The sequence below is a fragment of the Chroicocephalus ridibundus genome, chromosome 12, assembly GCF_963924245.1.
Source record: "Chroicocephalus ridibundus chromosome 12, bChrRid1.1, whole genome shotgun sequence".
In the NCBI taxonomy this organism is placed as follows: Eukaryota; Metazoa; Chordata; class Aves; order Charadriiformes; family Laridae; genus Chroicocephalus; species Chroicocephalus ridibundus.
The window spans coordinates 17,831,048-17,847,613 of record NC_086295.1 but is presented as its reverse complement, the minus strand read 5'-3'; the positions used below and the strand labels follow the sequence as shown (position 1 = coordinate 17,847,613).

Here is a 16,566-nt window from a genome sequence, read left to right as displayed (position 1 = left end):
TCTGCTGCCCCCAAGAATGCACCGCAGACGCCATTAGTCCAGCCGAACCCCAGGGAGCACATGGGGTGGCATAGTGCCAGCCCCCAGAGGCACAGTCCTGGTGACAGACCAGCTCGTGCACAGGCTGATGCTGGGGGCCAAGGGGTCAGGGAAGCCGGCTCTTCCCTGCCTGGACTGGTGGGGAGGGGGTGTGAAAGGTGGGGTGAGAAATGGCTTTTAAATAGCGTTTTGTGAACTTTCCAATTGGAAACATCTGCAGGATATTTTTTAATTATTATTATTGTTATTATTTTTATTTGTGTGGAGGAACCCAAAAGTTTATCTGGAACAAGACGAAGGGGAGCCAAGCCTGGCTGACAGTGCTGCGGGAGCAGGGGGTGTGTTGGGATTTCCAGAGCAGCTTTGGCTGCAGGCTCTGGGAGAAGCACCGTCCCTGTGCCCCGGGGGCTCAGCAGCAGCCTCTCAAGCAGAAGAGCAGGGCTGTCACTGAGCCTGACCCAGCCAAGACCACGGCTACGACCTCTGCTGAGACCCAGGCACACAGGGGCTGGGAAGGATGTGGAAGGATGGGAGGGATGTGGGAGGAAGAGGAGGGATGTGGGAGGAAGAGGAGGGACGTGGGAGGAAGAGGAGGGATGTGGGAAGGATGTGGCTCCCCCATTCTTCTGTTCCACCATGAGACCTTGCGTAAAGGATTCCTTGTCACAGACCAGGTGGGTCATGGTGGAGGACCTGGTTATCCGCTCCAGCCTGGGAGAGCTGTGGGGACTCTCCCTCTTGAATTGCCCACGGTCCCTACAGAGGACCCTTGGGGTGCTGCTTCCCCCATGTCCAGCAGGGCTGTGGGTCCAGAGGTCTGTCCTTCAGCCTGGGGAACAGCGAAGCTGTGGGCAGGGTGCGTCCCACCTGGGCAGGAGTCCTGTGCAGCCTGTGGACCTCCAGGAAGGACTGTGGCACCTCCTGAGCCTCCATCCTGGGACACGGTCAGAGCAGGGAGGAGTCTCTTCTGCCGGGGGTGACGGAGGAGACACCCAGCCTCCAGGGGACCCACTGCTGAGTGGTCAAGGGCAACATGGCGCTCCAAGCCCTGGGCTATCTGTTTATCACCTGTTTTCCCTCAGCCTGAGAGGGTTTTGTCCGTGAGCTCACTGAGCGCCCGTGGCGTGAGTCAGTTGTGTCCTCGGGCAGGCAGTGTCCCTGACAGCCTCCCCGTGCCCACCCCACTGGCCTTCACCCCGGCCCATCCTCGCAGCCTGCCTGCCCGCGGGGAAACCGAGTCACAAAGGGGGCAACGGATTTTGGAAGGGCAGAGACTCTCTCACAGGGACGGATCGCGTCTCACTCCTCTGCGCCTTGTCCTGGCTAAGGCTGTAGCTGCCCTCCCTGCGGTCCCTCCTGTCCCGCACCTTCTCCTGTCCCGCACCACAGGCCCGGTGCCCCAGAGATGTCCCCAGCAGTTCTGGCCAAGGAGACCGAGGATCTTGGCGAGGGCTGGCCTGGGGCTGTGCCAAGGCAAGGTGGCCCCACTGTGGTCCCAAAGGCTGCGCCAGGCCTGCGGGGCACCCCAGGGAAGCCCCATAGCAATCAAAGCGGCCACAGCATCCGAAAAGCTCCTTGGCGAGGGGGGAGAGGTGAGGGGGTGGTCGGCAGATGGCAGCCGTGCTCATGCTCTCGGCCGCTGCTCCCGCCTGGCCTCTGCCCGGCACAAGCCCTCGCCAGCCTGCGCCAGAGGGGACACGGGCAGGCCAGGGTGCCACGTCCCAAGAGCTGTGGAGCCCCTTCTTTCCCTCCAGCAAATCTCCTGCTGGTGACCAAGCCCTGGCAGCAATGGCCGTGTCCAGCCCAGCCCTGCCCGGAGCCCTCCTTTCCCGGGTCGCTGCACCCCCGGCTCGGCCGACTCTGCCCCTCCTGCTCCAACACCCTGCCCTGACTTAGCTCCTTCCCCAACGACGCCCGTCCGTGGGCTCCGGCTGGACCCCAGCAGCCCAGGTGAGGTCATACCCTGACGGACATAGGACCTAATGGACAGCGAGCCCAAGATACGAAGAACCTCAGTCTCTCAACTTGGGTATTTTGCATCAGAGACCCCTGTAGCCAACTCTGCTCCCCCTGGAGTGGATGTGAAAGCAGGGAACAGGGATGGATTCAGAGCAGGCCTTTCCAGGGCTCCCCGCAGTTAATTTTGTCACCATCTCGCAGCAGAAAGCAGCATCTGGCCTGCAATCTGAAGCCGCCATGAGGGGTCTCCCCACTGCCTGCTGCACCCTCACTTCCTTCTGGCTCTGTCTGCTGAACATCAGTGGCTCAGCCGCGGTGGCTCCCGCCTCCTCCTGCCCCTCTGTGCTGCTCACGTCCTCCCGAGCTGCAGCATCTGAAACATTGATGGCCTTCTCCCCAGAAGCGGAGTGGCTGGTGAGCATCACCGGCACCACTGCTGGTCAGGTGCTCCACACAGACCCCGTCCTGCAGGGACCAGCCTCTTGCCCAGCAAGCTTTTGCTGTGTTCCCCTTCCTCTGCTGTCTGTCTGGCTCAAGCCACCATGGGTCTTCCTCCCTCAATACCTGGTCTCAAACCTCTTAGGTCATCTCTCCTGGCCTCAGGGTATTACCCAGCCTACTGTGACAACGGAGCACTTTCTGGCTGGTCCCAGAGTCCCTGGGAGACCTGTGGAGCAAAGCAGGTGACATAGTCCCAGCAGCGCGCCAAGTGTCCTCAGCCATGCTGGCTGAGCATCTTCTACATCTGAATAGCATCATGGGGTTGGGATCTCCGCACTCCCTCAGAGGAGCAGATGCTTAGAGAGGAAATCCACACAGCTCCATCAAAGGACTGCCCTCCCTACCACTGAGGGGACAGGGACCTGGAGCAGGTTCCTAACGCCAGGGCTATTTGGAGTCACCGGGATGGAAAGCTCTCTCCATTCCTCTGCCACGTTTTCTCCTGTCCTGCTTGTCTCCTCCTCTGCCTGCCCCACGGGCAGTCTGAGCTGGTGTGCAGGAGCCCTGATGGGCTCTGATCCTCACATGGGGTCTCCATGTGGGTGCTGCCGGCCAGACCCCACGGACTGCTTCTGGGGTGGCCCCTGGAGACCTGTGCAGAGCTCCTAGAGGAGCTCCAGCGTTACCTTTGTGTGGTGCTCTGCTCACTCAGGGACTGTTGGGTGGCCTTGAGGTAACTCTGCCTCCGAGCTGCAGTTTTCGGGGATGGTTTGGGGCTGGTTTCTGAGTCTTCGCTATCATCATCCCCCATGGCTTTGATGTAACTCCCGCTCCGCATGCGCCGGCACGGGATCTCGCTGTCTTTGTCCCGAGACAGCGTGTTGTTCCACTCCCCCTGAGGCACCTGCAAGAGCAAGGAGAGTATGAGCAGATGTGAGGGACAGCACCCCCGGGACCAGCGGGATCATGGGGACTTGGGGGGACTGGTGGCGAGGACAACTGTTGGACCCTCAGCTGGAGTGGAGTGGGAATGGGCAACGCAATTCCCTTCCAACCCTCCCTTACCAGTTCATGCCAGGCAGCCCTGCATTTGATCGCCTGTTTTAGCACATCTACCCACAGCCATTCACCCCCGCCCCGCCCCCCCCCCCCCCACTGCAGACCACCTTCACACCGGACCATGCTTACACAGTCGATACAAGCTGCACGATGCCAGACATAACGGGGAGGGAAGAGTCTCACCAGGTTTGCGCTGGGCACCGGGACAGGAGTGGCACACGGTTGTTCAATGCAAAGCCCACGCTCACTTAACGTAAAGTGCACATACTGTTCAGGCCAAGGCAATCAAGAGCTAATGTAGACCAGGACTTGTGGATCAGAGCCCAGACCTTCACTAGGTCCAACAGCCTTTAAGGTTTCGGAGTTGAATGTGACACTTAGTGGCTGAAATTAATTTCTGAAGCCAGACCAGACCTTCAGAAGTCCCTCTAGAGCAGCTCGGGCACATAGACCTTGTGCCGGCCTCTCTGCACAGATGAGTAGTACCTTGCGCGAGAAAAGTACTTCTAACTGCACCGAGATGACAACTCTGCAATTAACTTAAGGCAGACATAGTGTCTCGTTGCCTCGTTAGAGACGGGCGAGCTGGTGTTTCCACTAGGGGCCTGAAGCACTGAGCAACTGAGGTGGGCGACACCCCCGCCTGCCCGTCCTGCGAAGGGTTTGGGTAGGTGATCGGGGCACAGCCAAGGTATTCGTTCGTCCGGCAGCAGAGCCAGGCATCAGCCCAGGACTGATCGGGACAAGAGCCCCGCGCGGTGTGGGACTGGCCTGGAGAAAGACAGGGCAACCTGAGTTGCCGGGAGCAAGCCTTGGTTTCATGGCTAACTTGGTTTGTAGCTGGCCGTTGACCTGCCCTTGAGCTAAGGAGACGTGGTCAAGGAGAAGCAAAGGAAGATGTGAGGACTGCAGCAATGTGCAAAGCATGCAGACACCGGGACAGCCCGAGGCCCCCCGGTGTGCTGGCTGGGGACCGCCATGGGGAGCAGCAAAGGGTCTTGTGCTGAGCACAGCTCGTGCCGGCGAGAGCATCCACGTTGCCTCTGACGGATGGAGCTGTTGGATTTGCCCAGCTCCCCGGGGGGCCGTGGATCAATCAGCCAGTGTTTATATAGTGCTTTGGGGACGCACGAAGCCGTGTTGCAGCTAACTGTGATGAGCCAGAGCTGTTAAGCACAGCGTGGTTCCTCTTCACCTCCTTGTTCACAGCAGGCATGTTCTGTGGGAACCAGAGCCAGCTTGAGGGTGCCGTCTGCTGCTGCTGGGGTGCAACATCTTCAGGTGAGCTTCAGATCTCCAGCCAGTGGCTTCTTGTTCTCCTGAGAGGGCCTGAGGTGTGCCAGACGCGGGCTCAATCCACGCGCGACAGCGTAGCTCACTCTGAGGGCTTTCTTCTGCCCGCAGGAGTGAGGGGTTCACCCCACGTCCTGCCAGCCTGCTGCTGTCGTGTGTCTGCTCGGGAGAAGGCAAGGGGTGACCCCAGTGCCATGTGAAGCAGAACCCAAACAGCCCGTGGGACCACTTCGGTGATGGGGCTCCTGCCGCGATGTGTGCCCATGAGCCAGGACCCCTATTACTGGGGGGCATGGAACAGAGAGCCAGAGGCATCGTGCCGCCTGTGTGCCAGATCCAGCTGTGGACCGACGTGGAGCGAGTCTCCCACGTGAGACACGAGCCTGGCCGGGCCTCCCTGGCTCTGCGCCCCGCTGCTGCAGGTTGCCCCAGCTCTTTCCACTCTGCCTCCCGCAAACTTCATGCTTGGCGATGGCTTCTGGGCTGGCTGCTTGCAAGACTGCCCAGCTCAGGAGATACTGGGTGTTATCCAGCAGGTTCCTACAAAAGTAAGAGCAGAGAACCCTTTCTCTCCTGGGTGTGAGCGCTCCCTCTGCTCCAGCTGCTTGCACTGGGTGGCCCTGTGGCCAGCCAGGAGGGACCCTGCTGGCTCCATCTGAGTCCTGCCATGGGAGGGATCCCACAGGTCACCGTGGTGGCTGGCTCTGACCTTTCCTAAAGGAGACAGGGGCCCTGAGAAGCACTTCTATACCCATCATCTTGGCATCAGGTCTGACTTGACACTGCATTTTGCTGCCTGCCCTCGGCTCAGGACGAGTCGCAGCCTCCTGCCTGCAAAGGTCTTGGGCCAGCAAGGGGCTGGGGCAAGGGGACAGACAGGGCTGGGGTCTGCAGCCCCTGGCTAAGAAGGTGAGAGCTTGCCAGCAGCCAGGCATGGGGGCCAGGGGACTACACAGCCGTGTCTTACGCAGAGGCGAATGCTGTATTTTGTGGGGCAGTGGGAGGTGCCGGGCTCAGCTCGGTGAGCCCGAGGACAGAGGGGTCATTAAGACCTCAGGCTCCCGTGGCCGCTCTGCTGCTGCTGCTGCTGCTCGAGGGCAGGCTCTGCGGGTTGCTCAGCTCTGCCCGGGCTTGCGCATCTGCCTCCCGACCGTGGGCACTCTTGGCTCTCGGCACAGGAACATGAAGACGGGGTTTTTGGTATGTCTCTGCTGGTGCAGCAATGCCTACAGCTGCCTGAGCCGAGCATCCCCCAGCACTGCCTGCCCCGTACGATCCCTGCCCCTCTCCTAGGGACAGCCTCCACCAGCTTCCCCACCGCATTGCGGCAGGCCGCTAGTCCTCACTCAGCTGCCTTATTTCTCCTTTCCCTTGCCTCTCCTCTGCTTTGTGCCTTGGCAAGGCAGCAAGAAACAAAGCTGCTCTCAAGGTGCTCCACATTCGAGTTTAGCAGCGTCAAGGGGAAGGAAGATGCTTGGCAGGACACCCCTTGAATCTGGTGCCCCAGTTCGGAGCGTGTCCTGCCTCTGTCTGCACACAGAGTCCACAGGGACTCCCACAGCTCTTGCTCCTGTGGGACAGAGCAGGACGAGCGTTTCAAAAGTGCCACACCTGACAAGTAGGTGTCCTTCGGGATCTTTGGAAGCAGTGCAGGTACTTGAGGTGCTGTTCAGGGTCCTCCAGGGCGCTTCTCTGCAGCTTGAGGCACCTGAGGAGCCTGTCCCGTAGTCTCTGAAGCTCTGCGATGGGGCTGAAGAGCCCAGAGCACCTCCTGTCGTCAAGGGGCAGACCTCGACGGTGGCCAGTGCAGCACCTCGATGGCAGCAACTTCCCTGGCAGCTGAGCCCCTGGGAACTGAACACAGCCCGTGTCTTGTGTTGTACCTGGGCCTGGCACAGAGAAGATCAGGAGGCTTCTCACGGGCTGTGAGAGTTTTGCTGCTCCTCCTCATGCTGCTCCCCCAAATGTAGGCTTGGTTCTGCCCACGGTGGTTTGGTTGGTGTGAAAGGGGTGGGAGCAAGAGGATGCCCAGGTCGAGAGCCTTTGTAGGTGGCTGCTGGCACAGAGGGCTTGGGGCTCCACCCTGCCCAGTGGCCGCACAGGAGGGGAGGCGTGGGCAGTGGAGATGCACTGCCAGGCTTCAGCATCATCCTTTCCGCCTGGTTTTCATCCATGCGGTGTCCCATGGTGCAGGTATGTGGGATTCAGGCAGGTGCCACCCCTGGGAGCTGGGCTCCACTGACACCATCCTGCCACAATGCCGCACGCTGCAAAGAAGCAGCGTCTTCTGCTCCCTGTGTCATAAACTGAGCGTGGAGGCAAGAGGAAAGAAGGGGCCACACAAAGGTTTCCCCCTACCCTTATGCTGCCCGGGGCATTCCCCAGTCACCTGCAGCATTAAGAGAGGGGAGAGAGGAGAGAAGGGAAAAACTCCAGTCCTGGGTGCTGGGCAGGGGCGAAAGAGCTGCACCCGTTGCTTCGGTGAGGTCTGGGGGAAGAGAGACTGGCGGAGCAAACAGGGCTTCCATTCGCACATGTGCCAGCTCCGACATGCAGCCCAGCCCCGGCACACACAGACATGCACCACACACGAACACACCCGCCGCGACGCCCGCGGGGCCGGACGCACAGCGTGCAGCGATGCACGTGCCATGCAGCCCGGCTCCAACGCAGAGAGACTGAGCCCGATGCGGGGACACCGCTGCTCCCTCCAGGGCCGGATCCCTCGTGGCGTCCCGAGGGCAACGTGTGGTCTCAGGCACGTCCTCAAGAGACAAAGCTGGAGCCCAGGCTGCCTTCGGGCCCCATCTGTCCTTTTGGCAGGGCACCCTCTGGGAAGGACCTGGGCCAGGTTTCCTGCCCCATGGGAGCTCTGTGGGGCTGGCGTGAGGGCAGACAGGATCTGTGCGGTGGCTGGCACTGAATGGGCCACCCGCTCTGGATTACGAATTTACCTTTGGGGCTACTGGGGGTTAAGGAAGCTTCGGTGCTGTCTGACTGGAAGTGGGGTTGGGGAGGCTAATCCGGATGATGCAAAAGGCTAATGGTGCCTGTGGTATCACTCTGTCCCCCTGGGAGCCCCAACACTGCCCGTCCTTTCGATGTAGTCTCGGTATCCACGAATGTGGGTCCCAGTCTGTGTCTGGGGCAGAAATGCTGCTCAGCCCTGCCCGCTCCTGTCCACCACTGCCTGGGGCAGCTCTCACTCCAAGGAGCCTCTTGCCCATTGGGATCCTGACCCCTCAGCCTCTTCCCTTGCACCCTCAGCCACCCGTGGGGCCCATGGGGAGGGGAGACCAGGGAATGGGGAGCACAGCCTCCCTACCTGGGGACTGTGCTCTAAGGAGAGTGCTGTGTCCCCTCGGGGACTGCTCTGACAAACCCCTCCCTCTGATGGGACAGGGCTGGACCTGGAGCTGGGTCATCACCCGCTCCCGTCTCCAACACTGGGGTCTGGGGATGGGCCTGGGAACATCACATGGGCCACTAATAGTCCCCGATGAGTCCCAAGACTACCCAGAGCCTGCAAATGGGGCAGGGGAGGTGAATAGCCTTAAGGGGCTTACCCCAGCCTGGAGGCTGGGGGGTTCTCTTGGTCCCCATCCCACTCCTCCTGCCTTCCCTCATGTCAGAGGACACGTCTCCACCTCTGGGACTCACCGGGCTTTTCCGCCTCGCAGCAGCCCTGTCCACAGCAGGGCAGGGCCTCCGTGCTCCCCGAGCACTGGGCTCTGCGGCCAGGCAGACGGACGTGGTCCCTCGCTGGGGCACAAGCAGGGAGTGGGCTTGTCCTGACCCGGGGAGGGGGGGCGGGTGGCAGGGGACATGGGGCTTTGCAAAAGGGCATTTCCCACACACCAGGTTCCAGAGGTCACTTCTCCATCGCCAGCTTAGTCCCCTTCCCGTGCCGAGAAGGGGTCTGGATACAATCGCCCCGTCCTACCTCGAGGACCCTGTGCCCTGCCCTCCGGGGTCACCCCGGGCATCTGGGGCAAGGTCAGCCCAAGCATCCAGGCCCTGTTGGCTTGTAGGGGCACCAAATGAAATGTTTTCTGGACTGGGTGCCCCGGATCGTGACTTTGCTGGTGAGATGCTGCCGCCTGCGGGGGCTGCCCCAGCCGCTTGGGATGCTGGTGACACCCCGGTGCCCCTCCGGCCATGCCGACAGGAGCTGCTGGCTGTTCCCGCTCTGAGTCTGTTGGCGCAGGCTGCCGACCCCATCCGACGGTCCCAGGAGGGTCAGGGCAGGGAGGGAGCTGGGCAAAAGCTTCCCCTCAAAACAAGATCCCTACCTGGCCGCTGCCTGCGTCGGTCGGCCCCGGGCTGAGGGGCTGGTCCCACCTCCGTGGGGGCTCGCTCGGCTGCAGCGGGGCGGCACCCGTGTCCTCCCAGCCGAGCGGTGGGGCTGCCCAGCTGCTGGCCGGGCTCACGCCACCCAGCTGTGCCCACAGCCCTCCGTCAGGCTGTCGAGAAACGGAGGCTCATTACATGGGTGGGGAAGAACGAGCAGGGCAGACTCGTACCCCCGGCTGTGGCCAAACCCCGGGAGTTGGGGGGCTGCTGGGGTCGCATCCAGCCCCCGGGGCCGCCTGCGCCGGGCTCTGCCGCCGCAGCCAGAGAGGGATCAGCGGATGTTTTGTCTGCAGATCTTTAACCTCCTAAGGCTTAACTGAAAGAGGGGGGGGGGCAAAGAAAAAGAAACCAGGCCGAGAACATTTTTTCTGATGACGTTCCTGATGTAATAAGTCCCTCTGAAATTTGATTTGCAGCCGTGGCCAGCAAGGTATTGGAAGCAGAGTGTGCTTCAATAATTCATTGCTCTTTAAAGCTTCTAAGCCCGCTGGCCACAGCCAGGGGAGCCCATGACACCTTTGCATTAAAAAGGATGCTGGAGATTTATATACATAGACTAGCCCCCTCCTCCCCCCATCCAGGCCTGGCTTATTTATCTTCATTCCTCTCTCTAGGGCACAACCAGGTCTATGTTCTTCAAGCGCCGCTTTTTGAAACCGCCACAGTGACCTGGCGCTCTTGGTGACGGAGCAGCTGGCGGCGGGGGGGGGTGGGTTCAAACCAGCATTAGCCATGCAGGCTTCTGCCATGCAAGCGGGGCGGCTGGCACTTCCCTCCTGGCCCACAGCCCTGCCCGGCGCGCGGGGGAGCAGCAAAGGCAGCCATGCCCCGCAGAGCTGCAGGTCCTACCAGCGCTCCGGGGAAGCTCTGTAGAGCGGGGCTTACTGGGCACGCCGGCACATCCTTGCGACGCGTGGATATAAGGGGTTAAGCATTAGTTATTACTGGTGGCCTTCGGGCCCGTGGGGTGGCGGCGGTGTTTGGATGGGGCTGTGCCTGGGTGGGATATGAGCCGCGGTCCCTCGGCACGCCTGGCTGCGTGGGCACCGAGAGGAAACAGCTTCATGTGGGCAACTGCCCGCCCGGCTGCCCAAGAGCCCGAGTCCACCCCACCACAGACAGCGTCTGCAGGGTCTGGGTGGGCGGCGGGGACGTGCTGGGTCCCGCAGCAAAGGGGGATGGCAGCAGAGGGTGCAGGGGCTGCAGGGTGGGCACATCACCTCCTCCCCACGCTGCCACGGCCCAGCACAGGGGCTGGGGGGGGTCCTGGGGCAGCAGGGGGAGCCGGACCCCGTCAGCACCCGTGTCCCCGCAGGAGAGGTGGTGGTCTGTCCCCAGGGCCTCGGTGAGCGTAACCCCCCCGCCCCCTCCTGGCAGTGTGGCTTGAGGTGAACCAGACAGTTCAGTTTTAGAACATCTACTGGGCAACAGGGCGCCTACCGAGAAGGTGTCCCCTGTCTTCCTGCGCTCTCCCTGCAGGGAGCACGCCATAAACCCCCCCCCCGCTGCACCCACCTGCAGGTAGTGGTAGGCCAAGTCTTGATGGCAGGACTTGGATTTCAGCAAGGCTTTGTCGATTGTGGCGGAGGCTTTCTGGCACACTTCCCGGGCATGGCTGAGTGTCAGCGTGGACCAGGAGCCCCTCTTTATGTAGTTGGAGTCATTGTTGATGGGGATATTGGTGCAAGGGGTGACCTTGAGGTCGTTATTGCTCTTGGAGGATTTCAGCATGTGCTCGCTGATGGTATTGTAAGCGTGCATGAAATACTTCGGCTGGCTGTGGTCCGGCTGCCGCCCCAATGTCATGAGGCCCATTGGGTTGCGGTAGCTGCAGGTATCGCTGTCTAAGTTGTCATCTGAGCTCCACCAGCCTGATATGTTGGATCTGGTCCTGCGCTTGGGCTCGGAGGTCTTCGCTCGGTCTTTGCTCTTGCTCCTCCGGTTTTGCTTGGGGTCATCTGCCCCCTTCTTCCCGTTCACATTGCCTTTGGTGGGGCCCTCCAGAGACTGGGACTTGGCGAATAGCTTCTGGACAGAGTGGACAAGGTGCCGAATGCGCCCAGGGCTCTCGCTGCGGTGCTTCGCATCGCTCCTCTGAAACTGGAGGGTGCTGAAGCCGTCTCTGTGGATGGGCAGCTGCTTCTCAAACTGGTCAAGGAGGTTTGCAGGCAGGCGGTTGATTTTAGTGGCTTGGGCATGGCTCGGAAAAGGGTTGTCATCTGGGACCTCGAAGTGGGAGTTGTAATGGATGCGGGGGAAGGTGCTGCTGTTGGAGATCTGGTTGTTGAGAGGAAGGAGACAGTCGCCATGGAGGGTGTTCTGGGCTGGGAATCGGGGGTCCATGGTGAAAGAGTCGGTGGGGCTGAGGAGATAAGGATTCCTGTCCTGGGGCGCATAAAGAGAGTCTTGAGGGGAGTCCAGGTTATCAGAGAGGTGGCGGCTTCTGTTATCTCCTAAGCCCTTCATGGTCCCAGTGTTTCCTAGACCATCGCTCAGGGATGGTGCGGCAGAGCCCTTGCAGAAGCGCCGACCCCGCTCCCCCGCAGATGGCAGATGTCCCTGCACCTGGAGGGAGAGGAGAGATGCTCAGAGCCTGCCGAGAACCTCTTTGGCAGCCCGCTCCCCACCGGGGCGTCCTCGCGAGGGCTGCCCCAGCTCTAAAAGCAAATGCCACCAAGGCTAAGGGATGAAGGAAAGAAACAGAACGGGAGAGAGATGACATGGCAGGAGCGGAGGAGAAGGGGCATGAGACCCGAGGCTAGAAGGAACAGGGGAGAGGAGAGGAGGAGGGGAAGGATTCATTCTTTCTAGCTGCAGTTTAAGGGCTTGTGTGCCTCAGTGCTCAACCACAGGCTGCTTAAATAACGCTGCTGCTATTTTTCCAGTCTCTGCACATGTTTCTTTAATAGAGTCCCTTCCCCAGCCAGCGTAACAAAGGCTAGCAGGGCCGCTGCCAGCAAATCACTGCTCCTGTCCCATTTGATCAGGGGGCTGGAGAAAAAGCTGCTGCCAAACGCTGCACACGGGCCTTGCCCGAGCCAAGGGAAGTCTGGAGAAGAGCATCCCGTCTTCTGCATTATGCTTGGTGTTTCTGTGGTTACGGGATCTCGGAAGGGGGCTGGCAGCCCTGCTCTGTGCGTTGCGTGCAGCTGCGCTAATGTGATATGATGTCAAACGTCTCCTCTCCAACAAGCGCCCCGGTTTATGGCATGTTTTACCCCGAAGGACATTGTCTCATTAGCTGCGATGAGAGCAGAGGTGTTTCTGAACACTCAGAGCCTGACCTGAGAAGCCGTTTGCTGCTCAGTTGATCTTTCCTGCCTTGCTGCATCGCTCCTGGGGGAGCCGTGGCACCCTCTGAGCCTGGCTGGCTGTCCCTTGCTGTCCCCTGTCTGTCCCCATCCCCGCGGGGCGGTGGAAGGGGGGCAGCCAGACACAGGGGATCCCCTGAGGGCAGGGGAGCTCCTCACTGAAGGGTTCTCCGGTGCACTCACCCCATCCTCTGCACGGGGTTATGCAGGGAAAAAAGACAAACTTTTGGGGGCTGCTTTAAGAAAACCAAGGAACATGTAGATGAGTTGCCAATCAGTGAGTTGATTTTTCCATACTTAAAACCTATTGAAGCCCTGTAGTGCATAAATTAATTCTTATTTCCTTTCACCTTTTTAGTTTAGTTTCTTATTGACTTTTTGTTTTAGTTTGAGTGTCGCCTAAAGGCAACCAGCAAGCACTGAAGCACCCTATGTGTATGAATTCCTGAGAATGAGATCCTAGACTACTTTTTCAAAATCCAGGGCCCCAAAACACGTACACGCGGCTCAACAGCTGCTCCTTGGTAAGATCCCGCTCTGGGAGCTGAGATGGCAGGGTCTGTGCACAACAAGCCGTTTTCCAACACTAGGATGATCCAATGTTCTCCGACATGCACCTGGAAGGGGAAATAGAGCCTGGACCCTCAGAGCCTCCAGTGAGTTTGTGAGAAAGAAAACCGTCTTTTGGTTATTCCCAGAGAACAAGAAGGATAATGATGCGTCCCTGTGAGAAGCAGAGCTGGTAGGCTGGGCTGATGAGTTCTCCCTGTTCAGCCACAAATTCGACTCTGGTGTCCCCGAGGAGCTTGTCCTCCTGCACACAGTCTAGTCTGGTCAGCAAAAGCAGCCAGGGCCCAACTGGTGCAGGGAGCGGCGTCAGTGATCACTGAAAGACGGCAGGAATTGACGGGCTTGTTTTCCTTCCTCACACAGGGAAAAATGTATTAGTAATGAAAGGCAGCTGGGGCTGTAAATAATTGTTGAGAAGCACACCAAAAAAAAAAAAAAAAAGAAAGGAGAAGTGCAACATATTCCATAGCTTGATGGGTTTTAAAAAGTCTCCAGCTTTTTAAAGGTCCATCTGCCTTCACCTGCAAGCTGGTGCCCTGCCACGCGTCCTGGGCTTTGGTGGTGTGGGGGAGATGGATGGTGGCCATGCGTTTTGGGGATGAGGACATGGCTGTTACCCTGGCCTGAGCGGGGGGAACCTGCCCTTCTTGCCGAAGGCAACATTAGCTTTGACTAGTGTCCAGCTGCTCATGGTCCCTGTGGCTGCCATCCTTTTCCCGTTGTGCTCTTCAGCAGCTAAGTGCCTCGGCCTCTCTGGAGTCCCTTGCCCAGGGGACAGCAGCCATGTGAGCTGGTGGAGCAGCAGCGGGTGCTGGCTGGAGAAGCGCCACAGAAGAGAGACTCGTGGATGTGCCAGGCTTTGTGCAGGCCGGCATCAGCGCCGTGGTTAAAGAGAGGTGACAAAAAGCCCCAGGAGATGTTCTCAAAGGAAACCCTCTGGACAGAAGAGAAGGACGGGGGTGTAGAAGGACAGGCTCCAGACTGAGCCATCCATCTGGTCCTTTAAATTCCAGATGGCCATGAACGGGCAAGCTCAACCCTGCTCAACTTGTAGGGGAAGCCCTGCAGGTAGTGGGGAGCCCAAATCCTCCCTGAAGACCCCCCTGATCTGCCCAGGCTCTGCTCTGCCCACCGTGGGCTCTTTCTCCCTTCCTTCCATGCCCCAGCTCCGGACTCCCAGCAAGGTCCTTCTCTCCAACTCAGCTGCCCGAGGCCATCCTGGCTCTGATGGACGCTATGCTTCTCCCGACACATTACGCTACAGGAGTCAGACGGTCCCTAAGGAGACAACACAGCGCTGATTTTATTATAATGGGATCTCGGGATATTGATAGTAAATACGTCTTTTCCTACAAAGGGCAATCAATATTTGAAGTAGAAATCTCACAGGCACTCCTGAGAGAGACTTCAGCCCCGTGACTGCTTTGCCAGAAAGCACATCAGCATCGCTGCTTTCGTGTTCACTGCGCCCCAGAATAAAGTAAAACTGCCTCAGGACTCAAAATAAATAGGGAAATGAAATGAAATTAAATAAATGAAATGAAAATAAATGAAATGCAATGAAAGCCTGGCTTGCAGGGGAAGAGCGGGGCTGGACTGGCTAAGGACGGCTCAAGAAGCAGAGGGGCAGGAGGAGCGGCCGAGGGGCTGTGGGGAGAAGTGGGAAGCGAGGAAAAGTGAAGTCCGGGGGGGGCTGGAGGGGCGGGAGCAGAAGGGATGGGGAGGCAGGGAGCAGGGGAGGGCAGGGAGCTCCCTCTCTCCGCGGCTGCTGTGCTCTCACTTCTATATGGCAGACGGTTTATTGCTCCCTTCTCCTCCTACGGGCTCTTGCTGGGCTGCCAACAGGTCCTGGTCCTCCTGCCTGAGCTGCTTGCCCTGGTGTCCTGGGTTGAGCGACACAGGATTCATTTCCCTTTCAGTAATTTTCCTTTGCAGTAAGGTCTCTTCTAATACTTGGGGAAACTGCACTTTTAGAAGAATCTAGAGTCTGAATTCACAAAAATATTTACTTTACAGCCACCTCCGGTGTGCGGGTTTCAAGGCCTCCATGTTTTTGAGCCTCGCCAGGTGCGGGGACGAGGAGCAGGGAGAGCTGGGCACTCGACCCAGGCTGCCAACAGGATTATTTCGTACCATGAATGGCACTTTTGACATAAATTAGAAAGTTTGCTGCGTAGTTTCTCTCTCCCTTGATGGCTGTGATCCAGAGAACTCCTTGCCCCGGTGCCGGAGCCCTGAGCCCTTCCCTTCCTCCCGAAGCCGCAGCGCTCGCAGTGTCCCACATTTGCTGGGAGTCCCCTGCGGGGAGTGCACGGCTTCTGCTGATGGAACGGGCTGGAAATGACCCTTGTCTATCTTACATTGGTATCGGGATCGATACTGGTTCTTTAGTATTATCATTGTTAATTATTTAGTCTTATCCTATTACATCTGTTTATATGTCAACCCTCAGCTTTCCTTGTTTTTTCCCAATTCCCCTTGCCGGGTGAGCAGGGATCATTGGGTGATAGAATAATTGCCTAAATGGCAATAAATTGTTGTGGGTTCTTCAAACCGTAACACCTGGGCATCCCTTCTCCGGATGCCTGGCCACAGCGTGGGCCACCAGCCCGGCTGCTGGGCACGTGTCGGGTCAGGGCTGGTGGGGCAGTCAGGACTCCCCCAGCCCCTGGTGCCCACCACGCTGTGTTTGCTGCATCCCCTGCGAGCTCTCTGCCCTTTAAGATGGATTAAACTGTTTTCATTACATTTCAATTACTCTCTGCAATCCTTGGCACTTCCTTGAGACGTGGGGTCAGGGAAGGGAAAAACCCAACAAGCCTCTTCCCCGCCATCTTTTTAATTTGGAAGGATGAAAAAGCTTGAAATTAAATCTCTCAAATCCATCATCCTGCGGCTCGCAAACTGGGCAAGGGCTGCGTCCCAGGGCAGCTGCCCGGTGCCCCTGCTGTGTCCCCCCCGGCCCCGTCAGGCACCACGGCGAGGAGGTGGACGGTCCCCGACCACGGGGAGGGCACCCAGGGTGGTCGACGGGAGAAGACCCGGGTTAGCAGATGGTCACAGCAGGGGCTGCCGGGGCGTGGAGAGGATGTGTCCCCGAGCCCAGGGAAAGGGGCTGGTTTTGCTGCATGGCCCCGTTACCTCCCTTCCCCTCAGCTTGCGTTTCTTTCGGGATCGCCCTTCCTCTTCCCAATGGCTTTGCTGATGCGCAGAGGTCTCTGCTATGCAGCGGATGAGCTGGCCTGATTTATGGCAGTTTTGTGTGTCCCAAACACTCCGAACCCAGCCAGGCTCAGCTTCCCCTCGGAGGCGGCTCACAGCGGCGCTGGCGCTGCCTGTTTGCAGGCTCGGACCGACTGCACTGAATTCACTTACAGCAGCAGCTCCTGCAAAGCACGTCTGCAGCTCCACGCACCGAGCGGTGTACGGGGTCTCAAATGAGGCAGGAGATGACAGCCTTGCCTGAAGAAGCTTCCTGCTCATCAGGAGCTCCTCTCCTCCCCGGGCTGAGCGCTGCCAACGTTTCCCTCCTGTAGGACCC

General features: G+C 59.1%; 1 protein-coding gene across 6 annotated transcripts in view; it reads right to left on the bottom strand.

Moving 5' to 3' along the window:
* Positions 1-16,566, bottom strand: part of DLGAP4 (DLG associated protein 4) — a 179,612-nt gene that overhangs the window by 58,297 nt on the left and 104,749 nt on the right. For 3 of the 6 annotated variants that reach the window (XM_063349695.1, XM_063349697.1, XM_063349696.1), the window contains 4 exons: positions 10,660-11,709; positions 9,994-10,047; positions 9,084-9,254; positions 3,126-3,343 (listed from right to left, as the gene is read on the bottom strand). In XM_063349695.1, the coding sequence (XP_063205765.1) occupies positions 3,126-3,343; positions 9,084-9,254; positions 9,994-10,047; positions 10,660-11,610 (1,394 nt within the window). In that variant the 5' untranslated portion in view covers positions 11,611-11,709. The remainder of the gene's footprint in view (positions 1-3,125; positions 3,344-9,083; positions 9,255-9,993; positions 10,048-10,659; positions 11,710-16,566) is intronic. The other 3 variants (XM_063349699.1, XM_063349698.1, XM_063349700.1) reach the window with 3 other exon arrangements.